This window comes from Epargyreus clarus, unplaced genomic scaffold, assembly GCF_041222505.1.
Source record: "Epargyreus clarus isolate Ecla_fem2 unplaced genomic scaffold, WU_Ecla_fem_2.2 ptg000017l, whole genome shotgun sequence".
NCBI lineage: Eukaryota > Metazoa > Arthropoda > Insecta > Lepidoptera > Hesperiidae > Epargyreus > Epargyreus clarus.
Genome location: NW_027332225.1, coordinates 3,831,795 through 3,859,535, shown reverse-complemented (window position 1 = coordinate 3,859,535; position 27,741 = coordinate 3,831,795). Strand labels below are relative to the sequence as shown.

General features: G+C 35.4%; 1 protein-coding gene across 1 annotated transcript in view; it reads right to left on the bottom strand.

The window, feature by feature from the left end:
- Positions 1-27,741, bottom strand: part of sigmar (Tumor necrosis factor alpha-induced protein 8-like protein sigmar) — a 93,185-nt gene that overhangs the window by 39,318 nt on the left and 26,126 nt on the right. Inside the window, exon 2 of the mRNA XM_073081925.1 lies at positions 10,371-10,436. Within this exon, the coding sequence (XP_072938026.1) occupies positions 10,371-10,383 (13 nt within the window). The 5' untranslated portion in view covers positions 10,384-10,436. The remainder of the gene's footprint in view (positions 1-10,370; positions 10,437-27,741) is intronic.

The following is a 27,741-nucleotide window of genomic DNA, read 5'->3' as shown; positions in this document are numbered from 1 at the left end:
GGGAAGGACGATGGTATGTGTGGTCGCATACCGTCGTGCACACCAGACGGTGTGGCGAGCGTCAAGCTCACTTAGGCGGAATCCGACGGTGCAATGCGCTAAGAGGACTCCGCTTGCGTTCCTATAGACATCCCGGAGTCCTCTACGCAGCGCCGAGGACGGCCACCGGGGGGGTTTTAGTGCGGTAAGAATCCCACATAACCCCGTGCCGCTCCCACGGCACAGGGTACCTTTTGAAGAATTCCCCCTCGTAAACATAAAAAAATGGCAACATGTATCCACAACGTACCATGGTTTTAGTGCTATAAGAATCCTACATAACCCTGCGTTGCTCCCATGGTACCTCCATCAAACCTTCCAAAATTAACGTTACCTACAAACCGTTTCCTACCGCTACATAAAAAATGAAACGCCCGTACAAACTACGACACACTAACCTATTGACCCCGTATTATTAATGTACGAGTCAGTTTCACGTGTTCCTCATATGCCAGTTATTTATAGCACTCTCATATGACCGTTGATGTTCGATAGTTGATATCGAATAACTTTAGGATGTGGAAAGTTTTTGAATAAGTTCCGTCAGGGACCCTGTCTGTATTAGGTACCGTTAGGTAGACCTAGGGGGTTACTACCATCTCTTAAAACAATTTCGCTTATCGACATTCAATTCAATTTCGATAAGCGAAAAATTAATAAGGGTTTAAGTTTGTTCAACTGTGTATGACGGAATATTTTACTGTTTTAAGGAGGAAATAAAACTTTCCTGAACTATGAGGTTTTTAAAAGATCGTGGTACGCCCCCAGGTTATTTAAGACTAGAGTTTTAAGGAAACTTTATAATATAGAGCTATAGGATAAACATTGTCCAGCAAGATTTTCATACAAGAACTTGCATCCCACCATCTCGGATTCACAGTTGGCATTTCATATCGACTTACTACCAATTGGTAATAACTCGTAGATGACACTTTTCCTCCCAAATCCGGTCTATTTCTACTATGGTTGAAAGCCTTTTAAAATAACATTATTCTTTTCTAAACTAAATATCACGCTATAACAGTTACGCCTTATTGAAACTAAAAGGAATAATTATTTGCAATCTAGTCACTTGCGATGAACTCTCTCTAAGGCGCATGAACAATCTCGCCTCGAAAATCGTTAATCCTGAGGATGTTGATACGGACAATGGTACAAAATTATTAAAATCGTGTATTGTCATCGGTTTTTGATAATTCTTTAAAATTTTGAATTAAACTGAACGTTCAAAGTGGACAGAAATCGGGTTCAAAGATTCCGTTACTTGTTACTTACATACATACCTACATACATACATACATACAACCCAAGCTAATAAAAGCGTGTTAAAAATAAACAGAAAATTCTACTGCATGCAGGCAAATAATCTAGTACGCGAATTTCCACGCGAAACGGTTTAATGACCGTAATATGTAAAGCTCATATTTTCCCTTTAAAAGCATTATTTTTTATTCGTATCGTATTATGAGAATGGTTCATAAAGCCTGTGAGCTACTGAAATAACTATTGTTTAGTTACTAACTATATTTTGTATTATTAGTCAGTAACTGCATTATATTTAATAGTACAAAGTTTAGTAACAAATGGTTCGTAAATAAAACGTACTAAAACAGTTTTTGTGTGATTTTGTTTTAAAACTGTAAACTATTTGGAAGCTTTATAAAATTCAGTGTTTAACTAGGTAAGTTTCAATATAAAATATTTTACCTAATTCCAAAAACGTTACAATATATATAGAAATCTATTCAAACTATTTTATTATAGTATTATATTAATTAATATTATAATTATTTGGTGTCATTTATTAATACGTTCTTATTTATATACTGTATAGGTACTGGCTAGTACGATTGTATGAGTTAACATAAAAAAGAAAAAGAACGCGTCTTGACTTATGAGTTGTATTTTGAGCGGGAATAAAAAAGTTGGTGAATGAAGAAATAGTTTTGAAAGAAGAAATAGTTTAAGAAATAGTCAATATATTTAATAAAAAGCATATAAAATAGATTAATAGACGCATATACTATTCAAATACGGATAATATTCCAAAAATATTTATTTCGAAATCATAAATTGATAATGTTACGCTGCTCTACATTTTATGGACAACCCGTACAAAATCCCCTTAAGCCGGCTTAAGCTAATGCAACAGGATTATTTATTGAAAACAAAATGGTTGGCATGGCAACCTTCGACTTAAGACCGCGTTCATACCGAACGTTTTGTCCGCCGCCGATTGTGAATGAGCGTTACCTACTCAGTTTATCTTTCCATTCGAATTATAGTGATCAGAATTCGACCATAATAATAACAACAACCATAGATTAGTAAAGATACTTCGCCGCCTTGAAATTGAATGAAGCCGCAAATGGCTTATTATAGTAAGATCTTTTTTGAATTCTTGGCAAATAAAAACATTTTTAGAGAAAATTTACGAATAAATAACTAATACTGCGTAATTTACATGATAATTCAATAATTTATAATAATAATTTCAAATATTTTAGGTACATTTTAGCACGGAGACGTGGCAAAACTTTTTTACGCAACTATTTCAATTTTCAAAACTGGGTACATTTTCTTGTTAGGAGTGAGTAATCTTTACTAATCTATGACAACAACTTAAGTTTTTTTTTTTCAATTAAACTTAAAGCTTGTTATTATATACCAAACAAAAAAGGTGGACAAACTACAGAGAAACAGCTTCTGAAATTTATGTTTCTGCACTCTTTGCAATCATTTTATTAGCATAATATAAGTAGTCTGAATTCACGTTCACAATGAGGCTTATACCGGGTTTTCTCACTCGACGAGTATGGGACGGGTATGGGATACACACTTTTCCGAGGCATTCTAGCTTAGTCCTCGAAGTTAGCCCATCTTGACCGGTCGGACCAACTCGGTCGACCTCAAGTAGGAATCTAATCTTATATGACATTAAATACAGCTGTTCATGCGCAGTAACGGAAGTGGACGGCATGATCGTCTGCTATTCCTATATTATAAAAAAAACTCGGCGACTAACGTTTGGTGTGAACAAAGCCTAAGATCAGAGGTTACGAAGCTTTAATCCGCCTTTACATATATACTATATTCGCATAAAATATTTAATATCGTAATCTGCTTACGTGAACAATTCCTTAAGAGGATTTACTCTTGCTTACGATTCTACGAAAACATTTTATTTTGCTTTATAATATTTTTTATTAGAAATACGATTTTCCGCTTTTCTTGCTAATGGTCTAGGTTTAAATCTTATTATTTTCTGTCTTAAAGTTGTCAACATTATTTCGGGAAAATAATTCCCGGTAATAATAAGTAATTCCTGGGAATTTGTCATTGCAGTTGGGAATTTTCTAAGAAATTCCCTCTGACGCTAACTGAGCAACATTCCTTACTTAATTTAGCATCGGAATAACGCTGTACTAAGGATATTAAAAATTATATACTCAGAAAGAGACTAAGTAATGTTATTATTTTAAATGAGTAAAAAGCTGTGTTAACCGTTATTGATAATATAATCAATGTATCCAATGCTTTGCTTACGAAAGATCAAAATTTGAAAACTTTTTGGGATATATTTAGTAATAGTATAGTTTAGACATAATATTTTTTTTTATTTATAATATAGGAGTAGCAGACGAGCATGCAGTCCACCTGATGGTAAATGGGTACTGCGACCCATGGACACCTGTTATCAACTACAGATAGGACTAGATATTCCTACCTAAGGTCGGCCACAGATGCGCCGCTACTCCTGAGGACTAAGCTGGAAATATATCAAAACGGCGTCAAAAGCAAAATTTTTAAAAGTTTACTGCAGTGACCAAGTTGTGAACTTTTCTCGTAACTTTGCAAAGTTCCCGCGAAATGTGAGACAAGGTGACTTGATACGGAAGTATTATCAAAGTTACGACGTCATCTTTATGCAATTTTAATACTAAAATAGTGACTGTTTTATTTCTGACGTGATCATAGTGTTCTTTGTTAAAAATATAATTATTCTGTAAGAGTCTATAATCTACAAATGTAGAATAATGATATTACAAATTATTATGCTTTGGAATATGTGAGTAAACCTATATAGGATTTAATTTTTCATTAAGTATTTTTTTCCAATAAATAATTTAATCTATAATTAAACATCTTATCATGTATTGTCATCCAATTAAAACGTGTACACTGTTCTACCTAAAAATATAGAGTTCTGTAAAAGCTTAAAACTACTGGAAGCTCATTACCAAATATGAATATTATAGGGTCACCTTACGTCCTCTACATACATACATACATGGTACATACATTACGATATCCTTCAAAAGCCCTTACAAAAGCCACTCTTGTGTAAAACAGAATCCTTGACATAGTTAAGCCCAGCGTTGCCAACTGTACGAGAATTCTCTTACAAATAGGATGTTTTTTACGCACAGACAAAAGGACTACCCTGCGAACAGGGAGGGGGTGAATGCTCATAATGCACTTACACCAACGCCGCGTGATTCCTGGTTTTGTTGTCCTTAAAGGATACCTTACCCATTAAACACCCTCTTTACTGGCTTTAGACTTCGGGAACTCCATAGCCATCGTCGGATGGCGACCTCTTAGTAGGAAATAAGAGGTGTTAGCGGTGCTCCTTGAGGAACTCCCGCTTGGAGGTAAACAAATACGAGATTTGTATGAGGACACTATTAGCTTCCTACTAATATGTACGACATTTTACATAAAGGAAGATGGTATTGATTTCAAAATGAATTAGCGGAATTTTGAAGACAAATAAGTATTTCTGTGTTTTTTTTTGGTCCTGACGACTTTTTTTTCACCGTTACATACACATGTTACAGATTTTATGATCCTAACGATGTTTTTTAGTTGATAAATTTTATACACATTTTAGAGATTTCTTCACCTAAATACGATCTTTCCGGGAGTGTACGAGGTGTAAAAGGCAAAATACGAGATTTTATCTTTTTATGTACGTGAAAAAAACCTACAATTGGCAACCCTAGTTAAGCCCTTACATACATCATATCATCAGGATGTATGTATCACGTTTCATACATCCTGTCTTAGTAATATCGATATGATGGATAGTTGGATAGTGGATAAAGGATCAACAACCTAGAAATGTAGGATCATTATAATAATATGCGGCCCGCAATTTGTGGAGGCTCACGCGATATGAACTTGTAAAGTTGGGAAGTCAACGACCTTTCGTTCAATAAGATGAACGTAATGCACGAGCTACACAAATAAACTTGAACACCCCTTTTTGTAATCTTGAAAGTCATAACCGCTTTTTTAATAATATGAAAGCATTTTTAGGGATCCATACCCAAAGGGTAAAAACGGAACCCTATTACTAAGACTTCGCTGTCCGTCCGTCTGTCACAAAGCTTTATTTTTGGATCCGTAATAGATAGACACTTGATTTTTTTCACAGAGGTTACAAATGGTCGCCGCCATAACAACAAATAATAAAAATAAAAAATAAAAGTTGAAAATAAATCGGGGTCAAGAAACCACTATTTTTCGACGTTTTTCGCTTTATCTATTGAACCGTAATAATCGGTAGACAGTTCAAATTTTCGCAATGTATTTACTTCAGTGGCTGCTAAAATAACAAATACTAAAAAAAAAATAAGAAAATATTGGTGCTACGGAACCCTCCGAGTTCAACTTACACTTGGCCAATTATTTATAAGTAGCGAGCATAAGTAACGAGCATATAGCCCACTTCTAGACCACATGATGATGCTCAAGCCCAAACCAGGAACAGAACAGCGGTTCTACCTGAAGTCGGTCACAGATGCTACTCTTGAGGACTAAAGTGGTGACCTCATATGTAAGTCAGCCGGCTCTCACCACCCTTCCTTAACACATCCTTTCAGAAACCTCCTTTGTTTTTCGTATTGCTTCAGAATACCATTTTCATTTGACACCGATATCATAGGGAACATAAAAATAATTGGTCTTATTTGATTTCGATGACGTCACAAATTTCAAATATATTTTCCATATCAAACAATGTATGCAAAATAATCGCTTTGGATTTACTGATTTGAAATTCAGTTGCAAGATACTCGTATGACCCTTACATACATACGAACTAACAAGGCACGTTATGTAACTTGTAAAAATGAATGTAAGCAACTTGCTTTACACTCGGAAATTGCTAAGTTACCTAATCAGGTATAAGTACAGAATAACGGTTCTAAAAATAGTAAGATCCTGTTAAATCTCTGGCAGCCTCATCGACGGGGTAAGCCGATGAAGCAGCGTTAATCCCGTCTCCCGCTAGCCCGGATAATCCTCTTACAGGGAATTTGTAGCTCGTTACAAGGAAACAGCAGTGATAGCCTAGTGGTTAAGAAACTCGGCCTCTTAATCAAGGGCTCCGAGATTAAAATCCCAGGCGCACCTCTGATTTTTCAAAGTTATGTGCGTATTAGCAATGAATTACCACTTGCTTAAACGGTGAAGAAAAACATCGTGAGAAAACCTGTATACCTGAGAAATAAAACAAAATTTGAAAAAGTTTTCAAATGTATGTAGTCTTCCAATTCGAACTTGGCCAGCGCGGTGAACTATGGCCTACTCCTTCTCATTCTGAGAGGAGACCCGTGCCCAGCTTCTAAAAAAGGTGCTAAAATAGTAAGATCCTGTTAAATCTCTGGCAGCCTCGTCGACGGGGTAAGCCGATGAAGCAGCGTTAATCCCGTCTCCCGCTAGCCCGGATAATCCTCTTACAGGGAATTTGCAGCTCGTTACACGGAAATCAGTACACGGTACTATCATGACCTATTTAGCTCTTAAGGGATTCAGTTTCTTAGATCTTGAGTGCTTGACTATATTGCGTAAGAAAATCTTGCCTCCTCGTAAAATTAGTTGTGATTTTAGAATCGAATTTAATTTTAGAATCTGTAAGTTCATGAAACATTTAATAGTATACTAGCTGATCCGGAAAACTTTGTACCGTCTCAAAATCTATTTATCAAATATACATTCATAGATTAGTAAAGATTACTCATTCCTAAAAAGAAAATGTATCCAGTTTTGAGAATTGAAATAGTTGCGTAAAAAAATTTTGCCACGTCTCCGTGCTAAAATGTCCCTAAAATATTTGAAATAATTATTTATTTATTACGTAAATTACGCAGTATTAGTTATTTATTCGTAATTTTTTTTTCTAAAAATGTTTTTATTTGAGAGTTCAAAAAAAGAACTTACTAAAATAAGCCGTTTGTGGCTTCATTCAATTTCAAGGCGGCGAAGTATCTTTACTAATCTATGTATACATTATATAAAATATAGCCTATGTTACTCGTGGATAACGTAGCTTTCGAATAGTGAAATAATTTTTAAAATCGGTCCAGTAGTTTTTGAGCCTATTCATTACAACCAAACAAACAAACAAAGTTTTCCGCTTTATAATATTAGAGATTTATATCAGTGGTTATTATGATGTACAATGTAAATGACATATCTAAATTTTAGAATCTACTTCTAGTGTGAAGCAGTTCTGCATTTCAGTGGTAAATTTGAATGTAATTTTAAAATGTTGCACAGCATTTCAGGTTGCAGGTTAACTTACTTAAAACGGAACTATCTTAGCCTCCATAGGTCGCCACGCAACTTTGATCGGCTTCAAGTAGAATCTGTTCTACCTAGGAGTATATGTAATTGGTAACAGTGTATGACTGTTTTGGTATTTGTTCACGTATTTGCCCATACAATTTCCAATCAGCGCCCCTAGTGGATTGTATCAGAACTATAGTGTCAGTAACGTAACATTAAATGTCTAAATTGACAAAATGGCGCTTTATTTTTTGTCTCTCTTTTTTGCGAACATGTGAGGGCATTAAAAAGTTCATCGTAACTTGAGCACTTACTTATTGTTACTCACAACTCATTCTACTGAAGCAAACGTAACAGAATCATAGATTGAGTAAACGTAACGTAAAATAGTGGGATGTTTTGAAAACTCATGGTAAGGGTATAGATGTCTATGTGCGGTAGTATCCACTCATTACCATGAAATAACTATTATAAAAGTTCTCAATCCACCAATTTAAGCAGTGCGTCGTTGAATCCTTACGAAATAGAGTTAATTTGGAAATATATGTATAACAAATCCTCCTCTGAATAACCTCATACTAAGGTCCTGGTGTCACACGTATAAAGGCAAAGGCAATTCGAAGGTAGTAGAACCCTTTGTGGTTCGACTCCGGCGGCACCACCGCCACACCTATTTCTACCTAATAACAGCAGTGTTAGGCGCTGCTGTGTTCCGGTTTGAAGGGTGTGGTAAGGGAGTCAGACTTTTCCGAGGCGTTCCAGCTTAGTCCTCAGGAGTAGCGGCGCATCTGTGGCTGACCTGAGGTAGGAATATCTAATCCTATCTGGGGTTGATTGCAGATGTCCATGGGCGGCAGTAGCCACTTACCATCAGGTGGACTGTATGCACGTCTGCTACTCCTATATTATTAAAAAAAATACAAATATACCTAGACCCACAAATATACGTGATTTCATAATTACTTAACATGTATTTTTGGTTATATTTCAGATAATTTGACGATGTAGCTTTGTATTTAACTTAAATATTGCCTTCAGGAAAATTTAGTATTCTGAAATACCGAAACGTATATGCAATTCTGAAATATATTCAGCAGTTAATTGCATTATACCATGTTAGGTGGTATAGTGCTCAATTAATTAGGAAAATCAAAATTACGTCCCACCGAAATAAAATAAGCTCCAATTTTTAAAATTTAAATTGTAGAGCAATTTAATATTCAAAAAGTGACACGATTTTTTATACTTTTTCCGGTTATATATAGGGTGAATTTTCGATTGTATGTGGCAAAATCCGAAAGTACAAGAATTTGCGAAAATTTCTGAGATGAGTTACGAAGTAGTTTTTAACGCAAATCAAAACTGCATCTGTGGATTAAAACCACCTATTTCCCTAACTACGCTACTATTATACTACATAATATATTATATGTATTTTACATAGATTAGTAAAGATTACTCACTCCTAACAAGAAAATGTACCCAGTTTCGAAAATTGAAATAGTTGCGTAAAAAAGTTTTGCCACGTCTCCGTGCTAAAATGTCCCTAAAATATTTGAAATAATTATTTATTTGTCATGTAAATTACGTAGTTATTTATTCATACATTTTCTCTAAAAATGTTTTTATTTGTCAAGAATTCAAAAAAAGAACTTACTAATAAGCCGTTTGTAGCTTCATTCAATTTCAAGGCGGCGAAGTATCTTTACTAATCTATGGTACGAGTATGTTACTAAAACACATCGAATCCTAGTAGCCGATTTTGACGCAAATCAAATCTGTAGATTAAAAACATTTATTTCCCTGACTACGCTACTATAATGTTATCGTCGTTAATACAAAGCTTGGATATTAACGATGTCACATTTTTATAATACTACTTTAAAATAATAAGTCACTCATTTGATTACTACAGTTCAAACACAGATGCAGTGGGGACGTCAAGTGGGGATGATATCATGGCGGCGCTTGGGTTAAAAGAGAGCGGCATTCTGGTCGGAGACTTTAGCAAGAACAGTTTAATAACGGGGATATAGTTATAATACCTCTAATCACTAGTGTGTACTTACTTACGTGTAATTGTAATGTCGTTACTCCGTACCATATATATGACTATACTTAGACATGATTACGTTTATTATAATATGCACTATATGTTACTAAAACACTTTGAATCCTACTGTGGTAATAATCAAAGTGTCTAAGTGTCATATAGCGTCATATATCATGATTATGAATAAGGACGCGCCTCTTATTCAGCGACACACCTCTCTACCTTGACCGGAATACGTTTCCGCAGTGACGGAGTGTTAAGTAAACACCCACGCCATTTGCATTTAATTTGCATATGTATTTGGAAGCTAAGTAAAAAGATTTTTATTTTTTATAATTAGCTATTTTATCCGTACGAAAAAATAAAATTGAGGAATATTTCTAGGCAATTTATGTCAAATTTTGAACTATGGTCGGAAAAATTGATGAAAATTGGTTATAATAATGATATGTCTGCCTTACAACAGCCCTAAAATCATATCTCAGTGAAGTTTATAGAAAAGAATACAATACAAAATTATGTTTTAAATTATATTATTTTTAAGTTATAAGGCAATTTAAACATGCATATAAACTCAGGATTAGTGGTTACATATTATTATAAAAACATAAACAAATATAAGTTTAAATAACAAAATCTTAACATAAAATTTTAGTACTAAAACAAATGTTAGTCAGCAAAAACAAAAAAAAAATAAACTCACAAGTGGCTACCATGAAGAAAACTTAAAAAAACCCGCCAAAAACAGATGATGCTAAACGATCAGCTCCTGCAAACAATAGAAATAAATTTAAGCAAAAGAAAACAAAAAAAAACCTAAATTAAAAGAAAATACTATAACACGGTAGCGAATATGAGGTATGTGTACATATTATTACATAAAACATATCAGAACATATAAATAAATAAATTTAGAAAAAAATAAACATAAAATTTAAGTAGTTAGCAGTAAAGTAACTTTTCCTAATTCGTTTGCTTTTTTATGGTATATTCAGGTCAATGAACCGATTTTTGCAAAACTACTACTGAACGATAAAGCTTATAACAGGAAGGAAAACTATTACAGTAAATAAGAGTACTTCACATAGAATTCGATAAATTGCACATAGGGTTTAAAGACATAATAATATTGGGGTAAGAAACTCTTCAAAAATATGAACATTATAACTATAGTCAAAATAATGTTGATATAAAGGAAGATGAACACATTAAGAAGAAACTACAGTTCCTCTCTATTAAAGGATCAATAAGATCAACAAATATGTATAGTAACATCGTCGCTTCCCATATCCCTTATGCTATAATTAAACCCTTTCATCTCGCCTTGTCCGTTGAAAGATACAAGTTACTTCGGAAGATGTCGCTTCGTTTGATGTTTTGGATACATAATACATACTATACAGCCTTCAATACATATTTGATCTAAGTATACAACCCGGGCGTGTTATAGAGAAACGCATTGTTTTGCAAAAAAAAGTTTTTTTTCCAAAAAAGATTAAAATCTAAAACTATAGAGCCGACATTGTAAAGATTTCCGTATAAAAAAATCAGCCTTGATCATTATTAAACTTTCATTCATATAAAAACTTTCATTCACACGGACACCATCTCGGATTAATCGATGTTTGACATATATTTCAGAACTACTTGATACCAATTAGCAATAAGTCGTACATAACATTATATCTCCTCATATCCGGTCTATTTTCTATAACTACTACATAGTTGAAATGCCTTTAGTTTCTTTTCAAACTAACGAGTCAGTGCAAAAAAATCAAGTTACGAGTTATCATCTACACACAAATCGATCATAGTACAAAATATTTCCAATATGCAAAAATACTTCATTGTACGAGTACAATTGGTATCACAATCATTCCGTAGTAATATGAAAATTCATACACATATTTCGATTTCACAAAAAATTGGTACCAGAAATATTTTCAAAATATCGCAAGTTACATAGATATTTGCCGCACTCCCAAAGAGTGCAGCATCCATTAGCAATGTAGTTCCAGATGAACGCACACGATGTGCTTCGCAGTGCAGCGGCTCGGAAGCCAGATTACATTCATGTGCTTCTCTTCGTTTTATGTCTTTAGAAGTTGAGATTTACTGAATTTTACTGGAATTTTTAAGTGTAAGAACAAGTGAGATTCAGTCGTGGATGTACCGCCACACCTATTTTGAGAGTGAAGCATTTGTTTTGTTTCGGTGTAAGGACATGGAAGACTGGCTTTAGGTATTTTTTGTTATGTAACGGGTACTCACGATATGCGTTTTTTATTGCCGATATTTCGACCCAGTTGCATGGATCGTGGTCACGGCGAAACTGAGGTGGAGGGGAGAAACCGTTGACAAGTACTAGTGGTAGATTAATCTATCTACCCTACGTCTAGTTCGCTTTTCTTTTCTAGGTTTCATATCATGACACACAACACTAACAATATCCTTACGCACCGTACTTTGCACTATTTGTGACTTGCATAAACCACTGGATTCCACGTCGAGATATCGGCAATTAAAAACGCATATCGTACGTACCCGTTACATAACAAAATGTCTCAATTCCGCGATAATTTTAGTCTAAAATCATATATGGCTTCAGGTAGAACAATTTCTAAATGTTGGTCACAGATGCGGCCGAGTCACACATCACAGTTGGCAGCAGTGACCACTCACCTTTGCCAGTTCATTTGGTACTTCGTTCTTATGAAACTTATAAGAAAGTTATTTAGTTTTGGTCTTATTCCGTACATACACTCTTGCCTACCTCTCTGCCTTTCAGATATAAAAAGGGTCGCAGATATATTCATTTGTAAAGAGGACTCTAAGTGAAATAGAATGTCCGCTTCCTTCTCTCGTTTGACAATTTTGCAAGGATTCATACGCTCTAGAACTTATGAAAGTAAATAAAAACTTACATAATAAAGATTGCCAAGCCAAACTGTATGACACTGACTCATCAATACAGGTTCATTGAACCTTGGAACTGGTTCCGTCATGTGACATGTTGCATTTTTAGGATCTTATGCAAATTATCTGATACAGGCAAAGAAACTTTTACTAATTAGTATTTACGGATTTTGATTCGAAACTGGTTCACTAAATAAGTATTCGTAAATTATTTTTAAATGTTATTTCTTAATGGTAGCGATAGAGGCAAGACCACAGTTGGTAAACAATATATTATTATGGAAGAATATTAAAACTCCGGGGGGTATTCACCCCCTTGAGAATTCGCCCGGGTAAAGAGGGTACTATGGAGAAATAGAAAATTTTGGATACCAACTATCTAGTCACATAATTATACATCTCACATGTGGTCTTAAGCTCAGTAGAAAATGCTCTTTAGCATTGAGTCCGCCTTTTTGTACCCCAAAATATTTTATAATAATTATGGAGTAAATAAATAAATATACCTTATTACTTATAAACCACAGATGTATCTAAGGAATAATAGAAGTGTCTCACGTTCCCTTGAAGCCAAGCTTTGACTACACTTAAAACTATTAATCATCATAATCAGATATGAATGGATTTGTAAATCCAATGAAAGATTAGTTACTCAGCAGATAGCCTCACACCGAACCATTCACTTGGATCAACAATCAACAGTAAGTGTTTTAAGAATTAGCAATGCAAACACGATAACAGTCATACAGGCGTGAGTAGTGATGTCTAGGGCTGCCACTTGGTTGAAAATAAATATAAAAATTAAATAAAGGTTTTTATATTCATAGCCCCATACTCAGATTTATCATGTGTCGTACACAAACAAAAACAAATACTAACCAAACCGAGAACCGAAAGGTAAATTTATTACCTTTGGCTACCCGCTTGGCGGAGCGGTCACCATACCGGTCTGACACGCGAAGGGTTCTGGGTTCGATCCCCGGCCAGACAGACATTTGAATGATTAAATTAGATATCTGTTCCGGGTCTGGTTGTTTCTGTATCCGTCTTTGTGTGTGTTCATGGCAACCACGATACAGGGAATCTTAGTGTGGGGCTGTGAGTGTAGAAAGCGTTTAAAGCATTTTATTATGTAGGTAGATATTTCATTGCTACGGGTTGAATCCGGAACCCATTGCGTGTCAGACCGGTATGGTGACGCGGTTCAAATATAAGAATTGCACTTTGAACATTGTTACAGTAATATCTGGGAAAGATTTGTGGGAACAAAGAAATTCATTTGATAGCAAGCCCTATTGTTCTCCCCCTACAACTGGAAGAGGCTTGAATTATACTCTGCCATAAGACAAATCAGAAAGGTATGTGCCCTGCATGTTCAATTCATCTTTTTAATTGACACTTGCAGCATGTTCTTGAAACTTATAAAAGCGAACGCAGAAACCAGAAATGTTAAGTAATTAATTGGAAACTGCTATTAATTTTTACTTAATTTGTTTTATTTTTTATTTGTTATGTATTTAATTTACTCTTTCAGTTTAATCGACAACCCTAGTGCACCTGAGTCACACGTGAGCGCAAGTAGATGACCTAATACCTACAGACAGTTGCTTACTTCGGTGTGGTAATTTTTTATGCAATACATGAACATTGAACGGCTTCACCCACGTGTATCAAAATTGTTTGAGAACTGTACATACCCATTATGAAGATATGTTCAGTAATGGCTGGAACGAATCAGCGCCATTATATATATAAACTCAATAACGATCCAGTATTTTTATGCACTTAAATATTTACAATTACATTTAAGTTAATCAATAAATGATAACTTGTGGAACAGTGTGATCTAAGACATTCAGAAAAATGCCATTGCTTTTCATGACTTGTTTAGGACGAAACAATTACTAAATTAAATTGTTTAGTATTTGTATTTTGTATACCTTTTTCTTAAGGGATAATGGATGTTCCCAAAATTACCTAATCCTTGCCTTTCCTAAACTTGAGTTCGTTCCCAAGAAACACTTCCGTAACAAGTACATGCAAACTAATGTTTAGCAAACTTTCATCGCTTAATTCATATTATTTTGTCGTCAACTCACACCCTCGAAACTTCTGGAAACATCGTTTTGTTAAAAGCGAAACTTTCGTTAATTTGACGCAACTTCCCAGTTGCTCTTTCTTTGAGTGTTTGTTTGTCTTGGTGCTAACTTACACGTGGCTCGCATAATAATGAAACCATGGAAAAATTAGGATAGTTATGTTGCAATTATGTAATCAAAAACAGTAATGTTATAGTTAACTAATTCAGGTTAATTATTCCTTTGTTCAAAATTAGTACTAACGATTTTAGGCTGATGTCTGATTGGTTGATAAAAAGTTTTTAGTTTTTTTTCTAACTCCTTGTCTCTATACCTCTACCTCTTATAAGGGAAAAGTCTTAGAAATGACTGAACTGATTTAGCTTTCAAAATTTTCATGAAATTTTCCACGCAACTCCCAAGCAGATACAACTATATATAGAAGATTGGGCCACTTTTGATTTGAATATCCTCTTGCACTCGTATTCAAAGCGTAGAGTCTTGTGTATACTTTGCCGCTTTGAATAGATAATCTTTTCTTTCATGTTTCATTTTCGTACATCCGATCCTTTCTTTAAAAGCAACATTTCCTAGTTGGTGTATTAAACATAGTATATGACTCATGATATTTGAGTCGTTAGAAGAACTTCTTTAATTAGTGAGAATTTTACTGTAATCCATTATAACTTATATGGCCATATGACATTTTGCCAGTTTTTAGATATTTGTGGTAGAACTCTCTGTGGTTCGACTCCAGGAGCACCACCGTAACATCTGTTTCTGCCTACTAACAGCAACGTTAAGTGCTAGCTAGCTTAGTCCTCAGGGGTATCAGCCCATATGGCGTCAATCTCAGGTAAAAATCTAATGTTATCAAAACTTGAAATTGATGGCTACGTGCCCAGGACCAAAAGCGAGTCAACAATTTTTTTGCGCAATCGTTAAATGCCAAGAAAAACAATTATTTCAATATACTCAATAGAATATTTTAAAACAATTATCGTTATGATCGTGCCACGTGTAGAAGCTATAACGAACTTCAAAGATTAAAGCCGTGGAACTGATAGTTTAATTACTCCAACGCTCACCGAAACCTGATACAAAGTAATTAAAAAATATATAATCTCTCGGGTGAAACTGAGAAGATATTGAAAAATCTTAAAGAACTTGTATTAAAGTAGTAATAAAGTAAAATGAAGATGAAGTTAAAATACAAAGAAAGGAATGAAACTATAGATCCTTGGTTTTTATAGTTAGCGACAAAAATTTTATATCTTTGTTTAATTATGAATCTGTCAGTTCATAAATAATTGGCCAAATTTTATTAATTCCTTATAGCGGCTACAAACAGTAGTATGTAGAAGAGTATGTAAATCATACTCTATAAAAATTTCAAGTCTCTAATAGTCTCTATCTATTACGGTTCATGAGATAGAGCCCTGGGGCAAACGGGCAGACAGCGGAGGTTTAGTAATAGGGTTCCGTTTGTAGCCATGGGATACGAAACCCTAAAACATGTGTTGAAAGACATTTAATTTTTGTATACAAAACTGTTTAAGTAACATATCAATAATCGTAAAACCATTACCTGTGCCTTCAGTCAATTAAGCCGCCAAAGAATACTAAGTTTTTTCTCTAAAACCTTGATCTTTTCATTACCTCCAAGTTAATAAGCATCAAGTTGCGACCGCCGTTATCGCCAGACGGCATAAGCTCCTACAGCCGTACATTAACGAGATCCTTGGCTCCTTATTGTGTTACGTCACGTGCCACGTACGGTATTGATGCTGAGTGCAGTATGCAAGCTTTTTTCTTTCTTTTTTTTCAAATTCTTCTGTCAGTACGCTTTGCTTTTTATTTCTTTTATCTCTTCTTTCAGTACTCAAAAATCTTTTATCTCTTAACCAATCTTTTGTAAAGTTGTGTTTATCAACAGTATTTTCAGTTAATTAAATACAAAGAAAACATAACATCTTACGGTCAGCCTTTCAAGCAGTCTTATCTTAAAAACCTTGGTCTTTCATTACCTCCAAGTTAATAAGCTTCAAGTTGCGACCGTCGTTATCTCCTGACGGAATGAGCTCCTTCAGCCGTACATTTACGAGATCCTTGGCTCCTTATTGTGTTACGTCACGTGCCACCGGTGCCACGTACGGTATTGATGTTTGAGTGCAAATGCATGATGTTTTCTTTATTTTGGACCTCATCTATCAGTCCGCGAAGCTTTTCCTTTAAATATCTTCTTTCAGAACTCAAGAAGCTTTTATCTCTTTGCAGATATTTTGTAAAGTTTTGTTATCATCAACAGTAATTTCATTAAATTCAATAAAAATAAAACCATACATTTTACGTCAGCGTAAATTAACCATTTTTATTTCAAAACCTTGGTCTTTTCATTACCTCCAAGTTAATAAGTTTCAACTTGCGACCGCCGTTATCTCCAGACGGTATGAGCTCCTTCAGCCGTACATTTACGAGATCCTTGGCTCATTGTGTTACGTCACGTGCCACGTACGATATTGCTTAGTGCAGTATGCAAGCTTTTCTTTGTTTAACTACTTCTTTTACTACCTGACAAGGTTTTTTTCAACCTCTTGTTTTTATACTCAAGAAGTTTTTTCTCTTTACCAAACTCTTCTGTACGCTAAGCTTTTTCTTTTTTATTCTTTCATTAGGTATTTAAAATACGTTTATCTCTTTTCCAATCTCTTGTAAATGCTTTTGTACATATCTACACAACCCACATACATTAATTTCCGTGTTGTGTTTGTCTTCAAATTTTAACTTAGATCCAATTTTGAATATTATATAAACATGTACGTCATTCTTATGCCCCTCTAACTTTGTGGTCATCAACAGTGTTTTCAGTAAATTCAATACCAATAAATCCATACATCTTATATAGTTGAGTCTAACCATTTTTTATCTCACAATCCTTGGTATTTTCATTACCTCCAAGTTAATAACGCTAGCTTGAAGTTGCGACGTCGTTATCTCCAGACGGCATGAGCTCCTTCAGCCGTACATTTACGAGATCCTTGGCTCCTTATTGTGTTGCGTCACGTGCCACGTACGGTATTGATGCTGAATGCAGTATGCAAGCTTTTTCCATTTTTGTCAACTACTTTTACTACGTGACAAGGTTTTTCGTTTTCAACCTCTTGTTTTTGTACTCAAGAAGCTTTTGCTCTATGCCAACCTCTTGTAAATGCAATTACTTTTATACATATCTACATAATTCATATACACATTTTTGTGTTCTTTTGGTCTACAAATTGTGAACTCGATCCAATTTTTAATATCAATTAAACATGTACGCCATTTTTATGTTCATCTTGATTTGTTGTTATCAACAGCGTTATGTTGGAGATACAACAACTTTCAGTTTTTATATGAAAATCTTGACAACGTCGCCTCTATACATTTAATTTATTTGTTGTCAAGTGTTTGCTGAAGTCGGTAATCAGTTTTAAAGTTAACTTTACTAAACAAAGATACCCTTTCTTATATGTAACATTGAGTGTATGAGGTTTTCTATACTTGTAACATAGCAACCTTCAAGTTACGTGGAGATTTCCGGGTACTTATCGAGCACCGCCTCTTATATCACGTAGGCGTGCGATACTGATGCATGAGTGCAGAGAAGTGTCCTCTACACCCCTTTGCATTTGTTTCACCTTATTGCATGTGCCAAACTTTGCACAAGATACAACTACAGAGTTTTTGAGATTTTTATTACATGAATATCTAATCTAAATATATATAACTCAAAGGTGACTGACTCTATCAACGCACAGCCCAAACCACTGGACGGATCGGGCTGAAATTTGGCATGCAGGTAGATATTATGACGTAGGCATCTGCTAAGAAAGGATTTTGATCAATTCTACCCCAAGGGGATAAAATAGGGGATGAAAATATTACTTCGTAACGCGAGCAAAGCCGCGGGCAAAAGCTCGTTTTTTATTTATAAACCTCCACGCATGACCTCTCATATACTACGATGCACAGTTTTTACGCAGAAAATCTTAGTAAGTATTAATAGATTAAAAAAATTCTTAGGTTCTTATATTATTGTTGAAGAAATATTCCCGTAAGAATTAGTTCAGCACTTTTCATTTATCTCGAGAGGATTTTTTTTCACATGTGGGAGTTAGTTTTCATATTGTGCATCTTTATTGTCAATTCAGTAAACATTTTATTTAACTAACATTCTTTTCAGACACATTATGGAAAAACTTCTATCAATTATAACATCAAATAGTTGTCTCCATCGAATAAATATATTAGCTGAGATATTTCTGTATTTCCCGCATCTATTAATACCTGCACCCGATGGAGTTTATAAGTGTGTGTAACACAGCGATATAAATATTCCCATCCAATATCAAATTCATTTTGATTAAAGAAATGTAGTGTTAACTTTGGATTAGGTACATTTTGCAACGAAACACTTTGTGAAACTTTGTGAACTTTGTAGACTTATACATAAGCGTTAAAATGAGTTCTGTTCAGAATCAACTTCGAATAGAATATTTGTGATTTTCTCTGTGAGTATACTAGGACTGAGATTCAAACCACCTCCAATGTTTGAAGTTATTTGCAAATTAAAATTTAATTATCACTTGTTTTAATGGTGTAAGACACATGCCGTGCTACACGCATAAGTACTTAAAAATACGTTCTCAAAGGTGTCTGAAGTCTCCCAGCCCGCACTTGGCCAAACCGATGGTCCATGTATCCAAACATGAAGACAACACTATTATGCGTTCAGATTACAAATGAAAACTGCTTATGCATCTGTTAAAATGTTTATTCAGAGGTCGATTGTTCAAACAAGTGGAACAAACAGTGGGAATTATAAATATGAAGATGTTTTCAGGTTACGTGGGTACCTAAATATCTGGCATATTACATAATATAATTTATCTGGCTTCATATTCTGGATTTTACCACATATTCCGGGCCGATTCGTTAAAACCAGCTGCATATTTGAACTCGTCAATTTATTCCACAGTTTTATCTCGTACTTTTAAAAGGGATTTCAGCCAAGCTTTTCAAAATGATTGCGGGCAATTTAATAACCGCTGTTTTTTTAACTACTTGCATAATTAACGCACCGAATTCCTATTTATCTTTTGTATGCCTTTAAAAAACGTGCACAAAGTCATGCTGCTGCGTTACGGAGTATAAACAGAAACATTGGTAATTATTTCTACCTAATAACTGCAGTGTTAGGCGCTGCTGTGTTCCGGTTTGAAGGGTGTGGTAAGAAAGACAGACTTTTCCGAGGCGATCCAGCTTAGTCCTCAGGGGTAGCGGCGCATCTGTGGCCGACCTCAGGTAGGAATATCTAATCCTATCTGGGGTTGATTACAGATGTCCATGGGCGGCAGTAGCCACTTACCATCAGGTGGACTGCATGCTCGTCTGCTACTCTTATATTATAAAAAAAAGGAAAACACTTAAAAGCAATTAATCCGGCTTTCTTCGACTTTATTAAACCCCTGGATCTGAGAAGCCCTTAATCCACAGATACAATCAAACTGATGTTGTAAAACTAAGACCAAACTGAAGCAAACATTGATTGATTGCTGCTTGTTTTGCGGAAATGTTTTCAAATATATATTCCAATATATATTCCAAATATAACAGGGTGTGGCAACCTCCCGCTACTCAACAAGAGATGACGCCACGAGTATTTTGAATCACGCTATCGAAGTTTTCTAAATATCTGGTATACATATATACGAGTCCCGAACTGAGACTGTTGGAGCACGGCCCCTCCCCGGGCATGATCACCGAGCCCGGCGGGAGATTTCGCTTTGCCAAAGGGGCTTCTGCAGTCAGTGAGAGAGAGAAACACGCACACATACACTTACACACGCACGCACGCACACAATACCGCGTTACCACTCCTGAGGCTTAAGATGTCACTTCATATGTAAGCATGTGGCATTAACAACCTTCCTTCAAAATGGGCTTACGTTAGAAGTAAGTTGAATCGTGATAGATTCCCAGTGCAATCATACAGGTATAAGTATAAAGGCCTGGAATATACATCTAAATTAAACCTATTGTTGCTTTCGTCCGTATACCATTAAGAATACCATTAAGCGAATTTCCAAAAAATACAGCAATCGTACCTTACTAAAACTATCTTCAGACCTTCGCGTAATTTATGTGGAACCTCGTGCCACCCCAGAAATACTCCATTTCTGACAAAAAGAATTATAGATAACGGTCCTTAAAATAACCGTAAAAAGATGGGAAAATTTATTCCTGTGATAAGTGTGTATACATTTGTACCCATATTCGTAAATGCAATGGACTAATGATTCTCCTCGAAGATAGGGATAATATTAAAAATAAGCACCTATGTACTCGTACATATGCCTCCAGCGAATCCTAACGTACTTCGGACACATAGCAAGAAAACCCGCTAACAACCGGAGAGACTAATTATAACTGGAAAGAAGGCAAGAGACCAAGGGAGCGGAGCCCGAAGAGGTGGTCGGATCAGATATCCGAGCAACTGGATGCCAAGGTTAACGACGTCTTCCACTGTGCCACCGACCGCCACAAATGGCGGAAGCTCGTACGAAAAAAGACCGAGGTGGGTCATCACGATGCTCAGCGTGTAAGCGAACGACCGAAGGAAGGAAGGACTCGTACATATATGATAAAACACTAAAAAATACACAGGTTATCAACTTAATTCATCACAGATGCGTTGCTATCCCCGATGATGACATGATGATGATGACAACTGTTCAAACAACGGTTTACACTATTATAATAAAGCAGAAATAATATAAGTAAACTAATCCTTTATTGTCACAACAAATCAAAGTAAGAAATAAACCAACCTTTTATGGTTACGACGACTAATAATACTACAAGATAGGAAGAGATCACTAATCAATCCAACAACAACAAAAACAAAGGTCTTTGTAGACTTCCAACGTCATTTCCGAATTCCCGAGATTCTAACGATATTTCCGATTTCCTACTCCGATAGTTGTGAAATGTTATATCGGTGTAAACCTTAACAAACCCATTAAATCGGAAATTTCATACATACATAGCTACAATTTCATACATGATACACCGTTGATCATAGTGGAGACATTGTTCGCTAGTGATCCACGGATGATCATTACACCGACACGATAATTAATAAACTAATTTATTTAATTTAAACAATAACTTCACTTAAATAAGACTCGTATAAACAACAAACTGACAAGCTGAAACTGACTAGGGTGAAATTTTTAACGGGCCTTCAAGGCCAAATCCCAAACTATAAGGATTAGCGAAAATGCTGAAAGGAGTTACGAGGCCGACTTGATAAAAAACTAAAACTGCATCATGACATTTTTTTTTAATTACAAGAGTGGCAACACATCTGACTAGCTTCAGGTAGAACCTCTTTACTATATGAAGTTGGTTACAGATATCTATGGGCGGAAATGACCACTCATTACCAGATCGACTGCATGCTCTTGCGATAAAATCTATGTGTTTTTGTTACACAATATAGCAAGCGCTGCTAATCCAATGCTATCGGATCAATGTTAATAAGATCGCCTTTATATAGAACGGGAGTTCTAGCTGAAATCCATAATAGGTGCATGGTAGGCCTTAAATGTAAGCTTATTGTATCTTCCAAAGATTATTTTTAACAGAAACATGCACATTGCACACTAGCAATGTACATTTTATTGTCCCTTTGTTGTTGCTTTTTTTGGTTTATGTTATTTTTAGTTTTTTATCTCTTTCTGTTATTTCATTTGAGTTGCATTATCCGAATAAAATGTTTCTTTCTTTCTTTCAATCGTATTTACACGCAAAAGTCACACCAGCACATTTAAGGATGACCCACCATTGTTTTTCCTTAAAAGTGCCGGTGTAACTTCGTTTAAAAAAATAGCCGAACAGTAACCGGATCAGTAACAGGAAGTAGTAGTAAGTAAGTAGTGAGTTTACAAAACACCCCACAATTTTACGTTACGTTTACTCAATCCAATATTCTATTTCCTTTGCTTCAGTAGACTGAGTAAACGTAACAATAAGAAAGAGCTCAAGTCTTTCTGTCTGCCTCACGTGTTCGCAAAAAAGAGAGACAAAATATAAAGCGCCATTTTGTCAATTTAGACATTTAATGTTACGTTACTGACACTATAGTTCTGATACAATCCGCTGATTGGAAATTGTATGGACAAATACATAAACAAATACCAAAACAGTCATGTTTGTCAAAACGTAAAAACTCATGGTAAGGGTACAGTTACGTGCCGGTGTAAACGCGGCGAGACGAGATTGTATACGCGTGCGTGAGAATATTCAATTTCCTATCCAACCGGTCGGCTTACCGTTCCGGTCTCTGGGCTCCATAATCTCATATTTCATACTGCTCCACTATTCATACGTGACAATATTGTAATGATGCGAAACTGCGTGAGGTGCAAGGAATGGGTTGTAGCAGACCGCGTCTTAGTTGAGTTAGGTTCGGTCATGATGTAATTTACGCTGAACAATGCCGACATGTGCAATTAAGTGGTGCAAAAATACAAAATCGAAGAAAAAGGGCGGAAAAATATCGTTTCATTCGTAAATGATCTAAAAACTACATTTTTTAAATATTTTTCAAATACGAATAGATGACAGTGACAATTTCAATTGTCAAAACTGGTTACATTTTTTTGTTAGGAGTGAGTAATCTTTACTAATCTATGCCTCTCGTATACAAAAGTGAATAATGTAATGTAAAGTTAAGACACCATTGACATTTTAACGTTTTAAAACCAGATTAAATCTAAATAAAACTTGAATAACATAAATAAAATCCCAGTCCATTTAATAAACATAAACACCCTTTGAATCATTTACGACATCGCTCAGTTCCCGAAATATATCGTAATTAACAGAGGCAGGACGTAAGCACCTGTGAGTAACCGCATTTTATTGAAGGGTTTCATTACTCCCTTTGATTACCGGATCAAAATGTCGTAAAAGGCGTAGTTGACCTACGTAAATACAACTTTTTACAGCGTCCGTCCTGAGTATTTGATGTTGGGTACACAGAAGTGACGTCGAGCGAGAACAGGATGTACCTTGTATTTACTTTTTGTGTATACGGAAGCGGTGAGCGCGTATCTCTACATACAAGTATAAACGCTTTCGCTTTCTACACTCACAGCCCCACACTAGGATTCCCTGTGTCGTGGGTGCCATGGACACACACATAGACAAATACACAAACACCCAGACCCCGAAACAGAAATCTAAATTCATCATTTAGATTTCTGTCTGGCCGGGGATCGAACCCGGGACCCTTTGCGCGTCAGACCGGTATGGTGGCCGCTCCGCCACACGGGTCGTCATATATGTACAGTATGTAGGTATCGTTTGCATTGCGATATGAAAAGAAATCATGTTGAATTGTGTTAACTATAGCAAGATATTTTAAAGTAATTTTTAAAGACATTTTCAGTGCCACAACATTTATTAAGTTAGTATATAGTGCATACCCTTGATTTGCGAAGTTCCAGATAGTTGTTGTGCTATGTCTTTGAAATGTTACTCTCACATTTCGGCGAATACGACGACACATCAAAAGTTAAAAGCCGTTTGAGTTGAGGCAAAGAACGATACATACACAAACATTACTTTTCGCAATCGGATAAAAAAGGACAGCTCGTAGAGTTGCGTCCTCGCCTGATGTACGTTCTGTGAGTCAAGCATCATAACGCCCTTCCTTATCTTATAATTTTAGAAAACTCTTATACATACTTTGAATTACCTTTATTGATTATCGAAACTTATAATATCATTTTATACGGAATCATTATATTCATTTGAGACTTAATCAGCAGTGTTATCAATTTAGAACAATCATCATCAACAACCCATTACTGTCCCACTGCTAGGCACGGGTCTCCTCTCATAATGAGAAGGATTAGGCCATAGTCCACCGCGCTGGCCAAGTGCGTATTGGTAGACTTCACATACCTATGAGATTTTTTTTCTTTTATAAATCTCTCAGGTATGCAGGTTTCCTGACGATGTTTTCCTTTACCGTTTAGCAAGTGATAATTCATTTCTAATACGAAATATTAAATTTATTTAGAATGATAACTAGCATTTCAACAAGCAGGTTGATGTTGGTTACCCGACCTTTCAAACAAATGAATTGCTCATTCTACTTCGCACGTTCCAAGCAAATACAGCTATGAGTCATAATTACGAAAGTTTAGTCAATTTTTCAGGGAAACCCCAGGTAACTGAAATTATATTAGTTGCGTGCAGACTAGGAATTTAGTCCAATTGCAGGTCGCCAGCTCGCGTGTTGCTTTCGGTCTAGTTTATACTTAAACCCGGTTATATTTTGACAAGGGTTTAACTTGAAATATTATGTTTCAGAGCTTTCCGTTTCGGAAATTGAAATTACGACTTTTGACTAAAAAGTTTTTTTATTATTGTATTTCATCTCATTATTAGCTGGCATGAAATGTTGTATTATGATTTGATTTATTTATTTATTTTTAATTTAAAGTGGGATTTTTTCGCTGGGCGAACACATCCCGTACAAACAAACTATTAAGCAATTCATCTAATAACATTGTATAAAACGAGTACATACTTTTAAAAGATTTGATATTTTATTATAGGTTAGTAATAGTAACATTGACCATTAAAGTTTTCTATACTCATAGCGCCATCTAGGATTTCTTACGATGTGGATGCCTTGCACAAAGACAAATTCACAAACATCCAGACCCAAAACCGAGAGCTAAATTTATTATTTACATATATATCTCGCCGGGGTTCGAACCCGGATTCCACAGCGTGTCAGACTGGTATATCTGACCGCTCCGCCACGCGAGTCGCCCTGTTTTTTAGAGCTTTACGTACGCTTTTATTTTAATTGTTGTTACTCAGAATATCTAAATAACTACACACATGTGTCTACGACATATTCAAGATAATCTTCCACAAATCACTCTATCCATGAAAAAATAATAAGTACCTAATACAAATTATATTTCATATTATATTTATGCACACAAAAATATCAATACAAAAGAGAGCTCATATTTAAACCTTTTTATCATTCTTTACGAGTATAACTTGGGTATATCTTGTTTTACAACTTAAAAATATCACATTTACTTTTAAAACCATCTATCCAGGGACAGTCGTAACTTAACCCAGTCTACCGGGAGCTAATTAACTGGCAGTTAAATTAGGGCATTAGCGTTAATGTTCTACTTGCCAACTTGGTGCAAAAACTTGTCCGGTCTTGTTTTGTGTCGACAGTTTAAATATACCTTGCTATATATTTCTATATCTGTTAAATGACTCCGTGCTGATCCTAAATACCAACTCCCTCCCCCCTTTCTTTTAGAGATTGAGTTTCATAGTATCACATCTGTGCCCGCTATCAGGGTGTACTTAATCCTACCTGGGTCGGCATTCATAATCAGCTTGTTTGCTACTTCTACTTCAAAAATCTTTATCTACTCATCATCATGATCAACAAGCCATTACTTTCCCACTGCTAGGCACGGGTCTCCTCTCATAATGAGAAGGAATAGGCCATAGTCCACCGCGCTGGCCAAGTGCGTATTGGTAGACTCCACATATCTTTGAGATTTTTTTTATAAATCTCTCAGGTATACAGGTTTCCTCACGATGTTTTCCCGAACCGGTTAGCAAATGATAATTAATTTCTAATTTCTTTTAAAAATCGGAGGTCTGGGGTTTGAAGCTCGGACACCTCAATCAAGAGGCCGAGTTTCTTAACCACCAGTCTATCATTGCTATATCTACATATTGGATAATATTTGCTACGCCTCTTATACGTAAAATGTACATATCATCGTCTATGTTTAAATACTTTAAAAGGGTTTTGAAATTTCCAGTCCAATATTGATATATAGACCTCCAAGTACTACAAGTAGGACATAGACTTCACCGCTATCAACTTTTAGTGCAAAAGCTTGTTAAGCTCTGCCTCGTTTGCGATATTTTAAAAGTTTATTTGATTTAGAGCGCTGCTAGATTACTATTCTATTTGCGCTTTTAATTGAAATGGGAATTCATAATGTTCGGAGTGGAATGTTTTTTATTCATTTATTATTTTACATATAAATAATAGTTTTAGGGGCACGGTAGTGGAGTTGCCAAGTTGAGCAAAAATAAAAGCAATTTTTCGGTCTTTTTGAACCACCTGTAACTTAGTTGTGAATAAAACTAAAAGCTTGAATGTTTAGAATTATTTCTACTGTTTTTTTGTTACTATTTTATATTATATTAATTATACGTACAAATAATTCAAGAACCCTACAAGGAGAAATTATTTCCAATGTTTCAAACTTAATATTTATGTATGTATGAAAAAGAATTACCATAACATTGCTGTGTTTACATTGTTTATTCCGTCTGTAATATTACAAAACCCGGGAAAGTCCTTAAGACCCACACTGTATTCGTTCCAGCGATAGAGCAGGAAAACCGATAGCAATCAATTTTCCTATAATACAAAGGAAAAGCAAATTGTACTAACAGGAGTACTGACCGGGGGCTGAACCAAAAACCTGTATGTTAGATTGGTAATTGGCCTAATCCAATTAGGTCATCATGTTAACCCCAAAACTACACACACACAACTGTAACACACTCCCTTTTTATTGACTCTTTTCTAAATATATACAACTGAAAGGTGACTGACTGACATAGTGATCTATCAACGCACAGCCCAAACCACTGGACGGATCGGGCTGAAATTTGGCATGCAGGTAGATGTTATGACGTAGGCATCCGCTAAGAAATAATTTTGATCAATTCTACCCCCGAGGGGATAAAATAGGGGATGAAAATATTACTTCTTAACGCGAGCGAAGCCGCGGGCAAAAGCTCGTTCTTATGATATATTGGTTATATGATTACTCCATGTATCCGCATAAGCTGAGGAAACTAGAATACATACTATTACATACGTTCAGAGGTGATTCGGTAAGTTATACTTCAAACCACTTCTCTCCCATGAATTGCCACGGGTCATTTTAGGGTTTT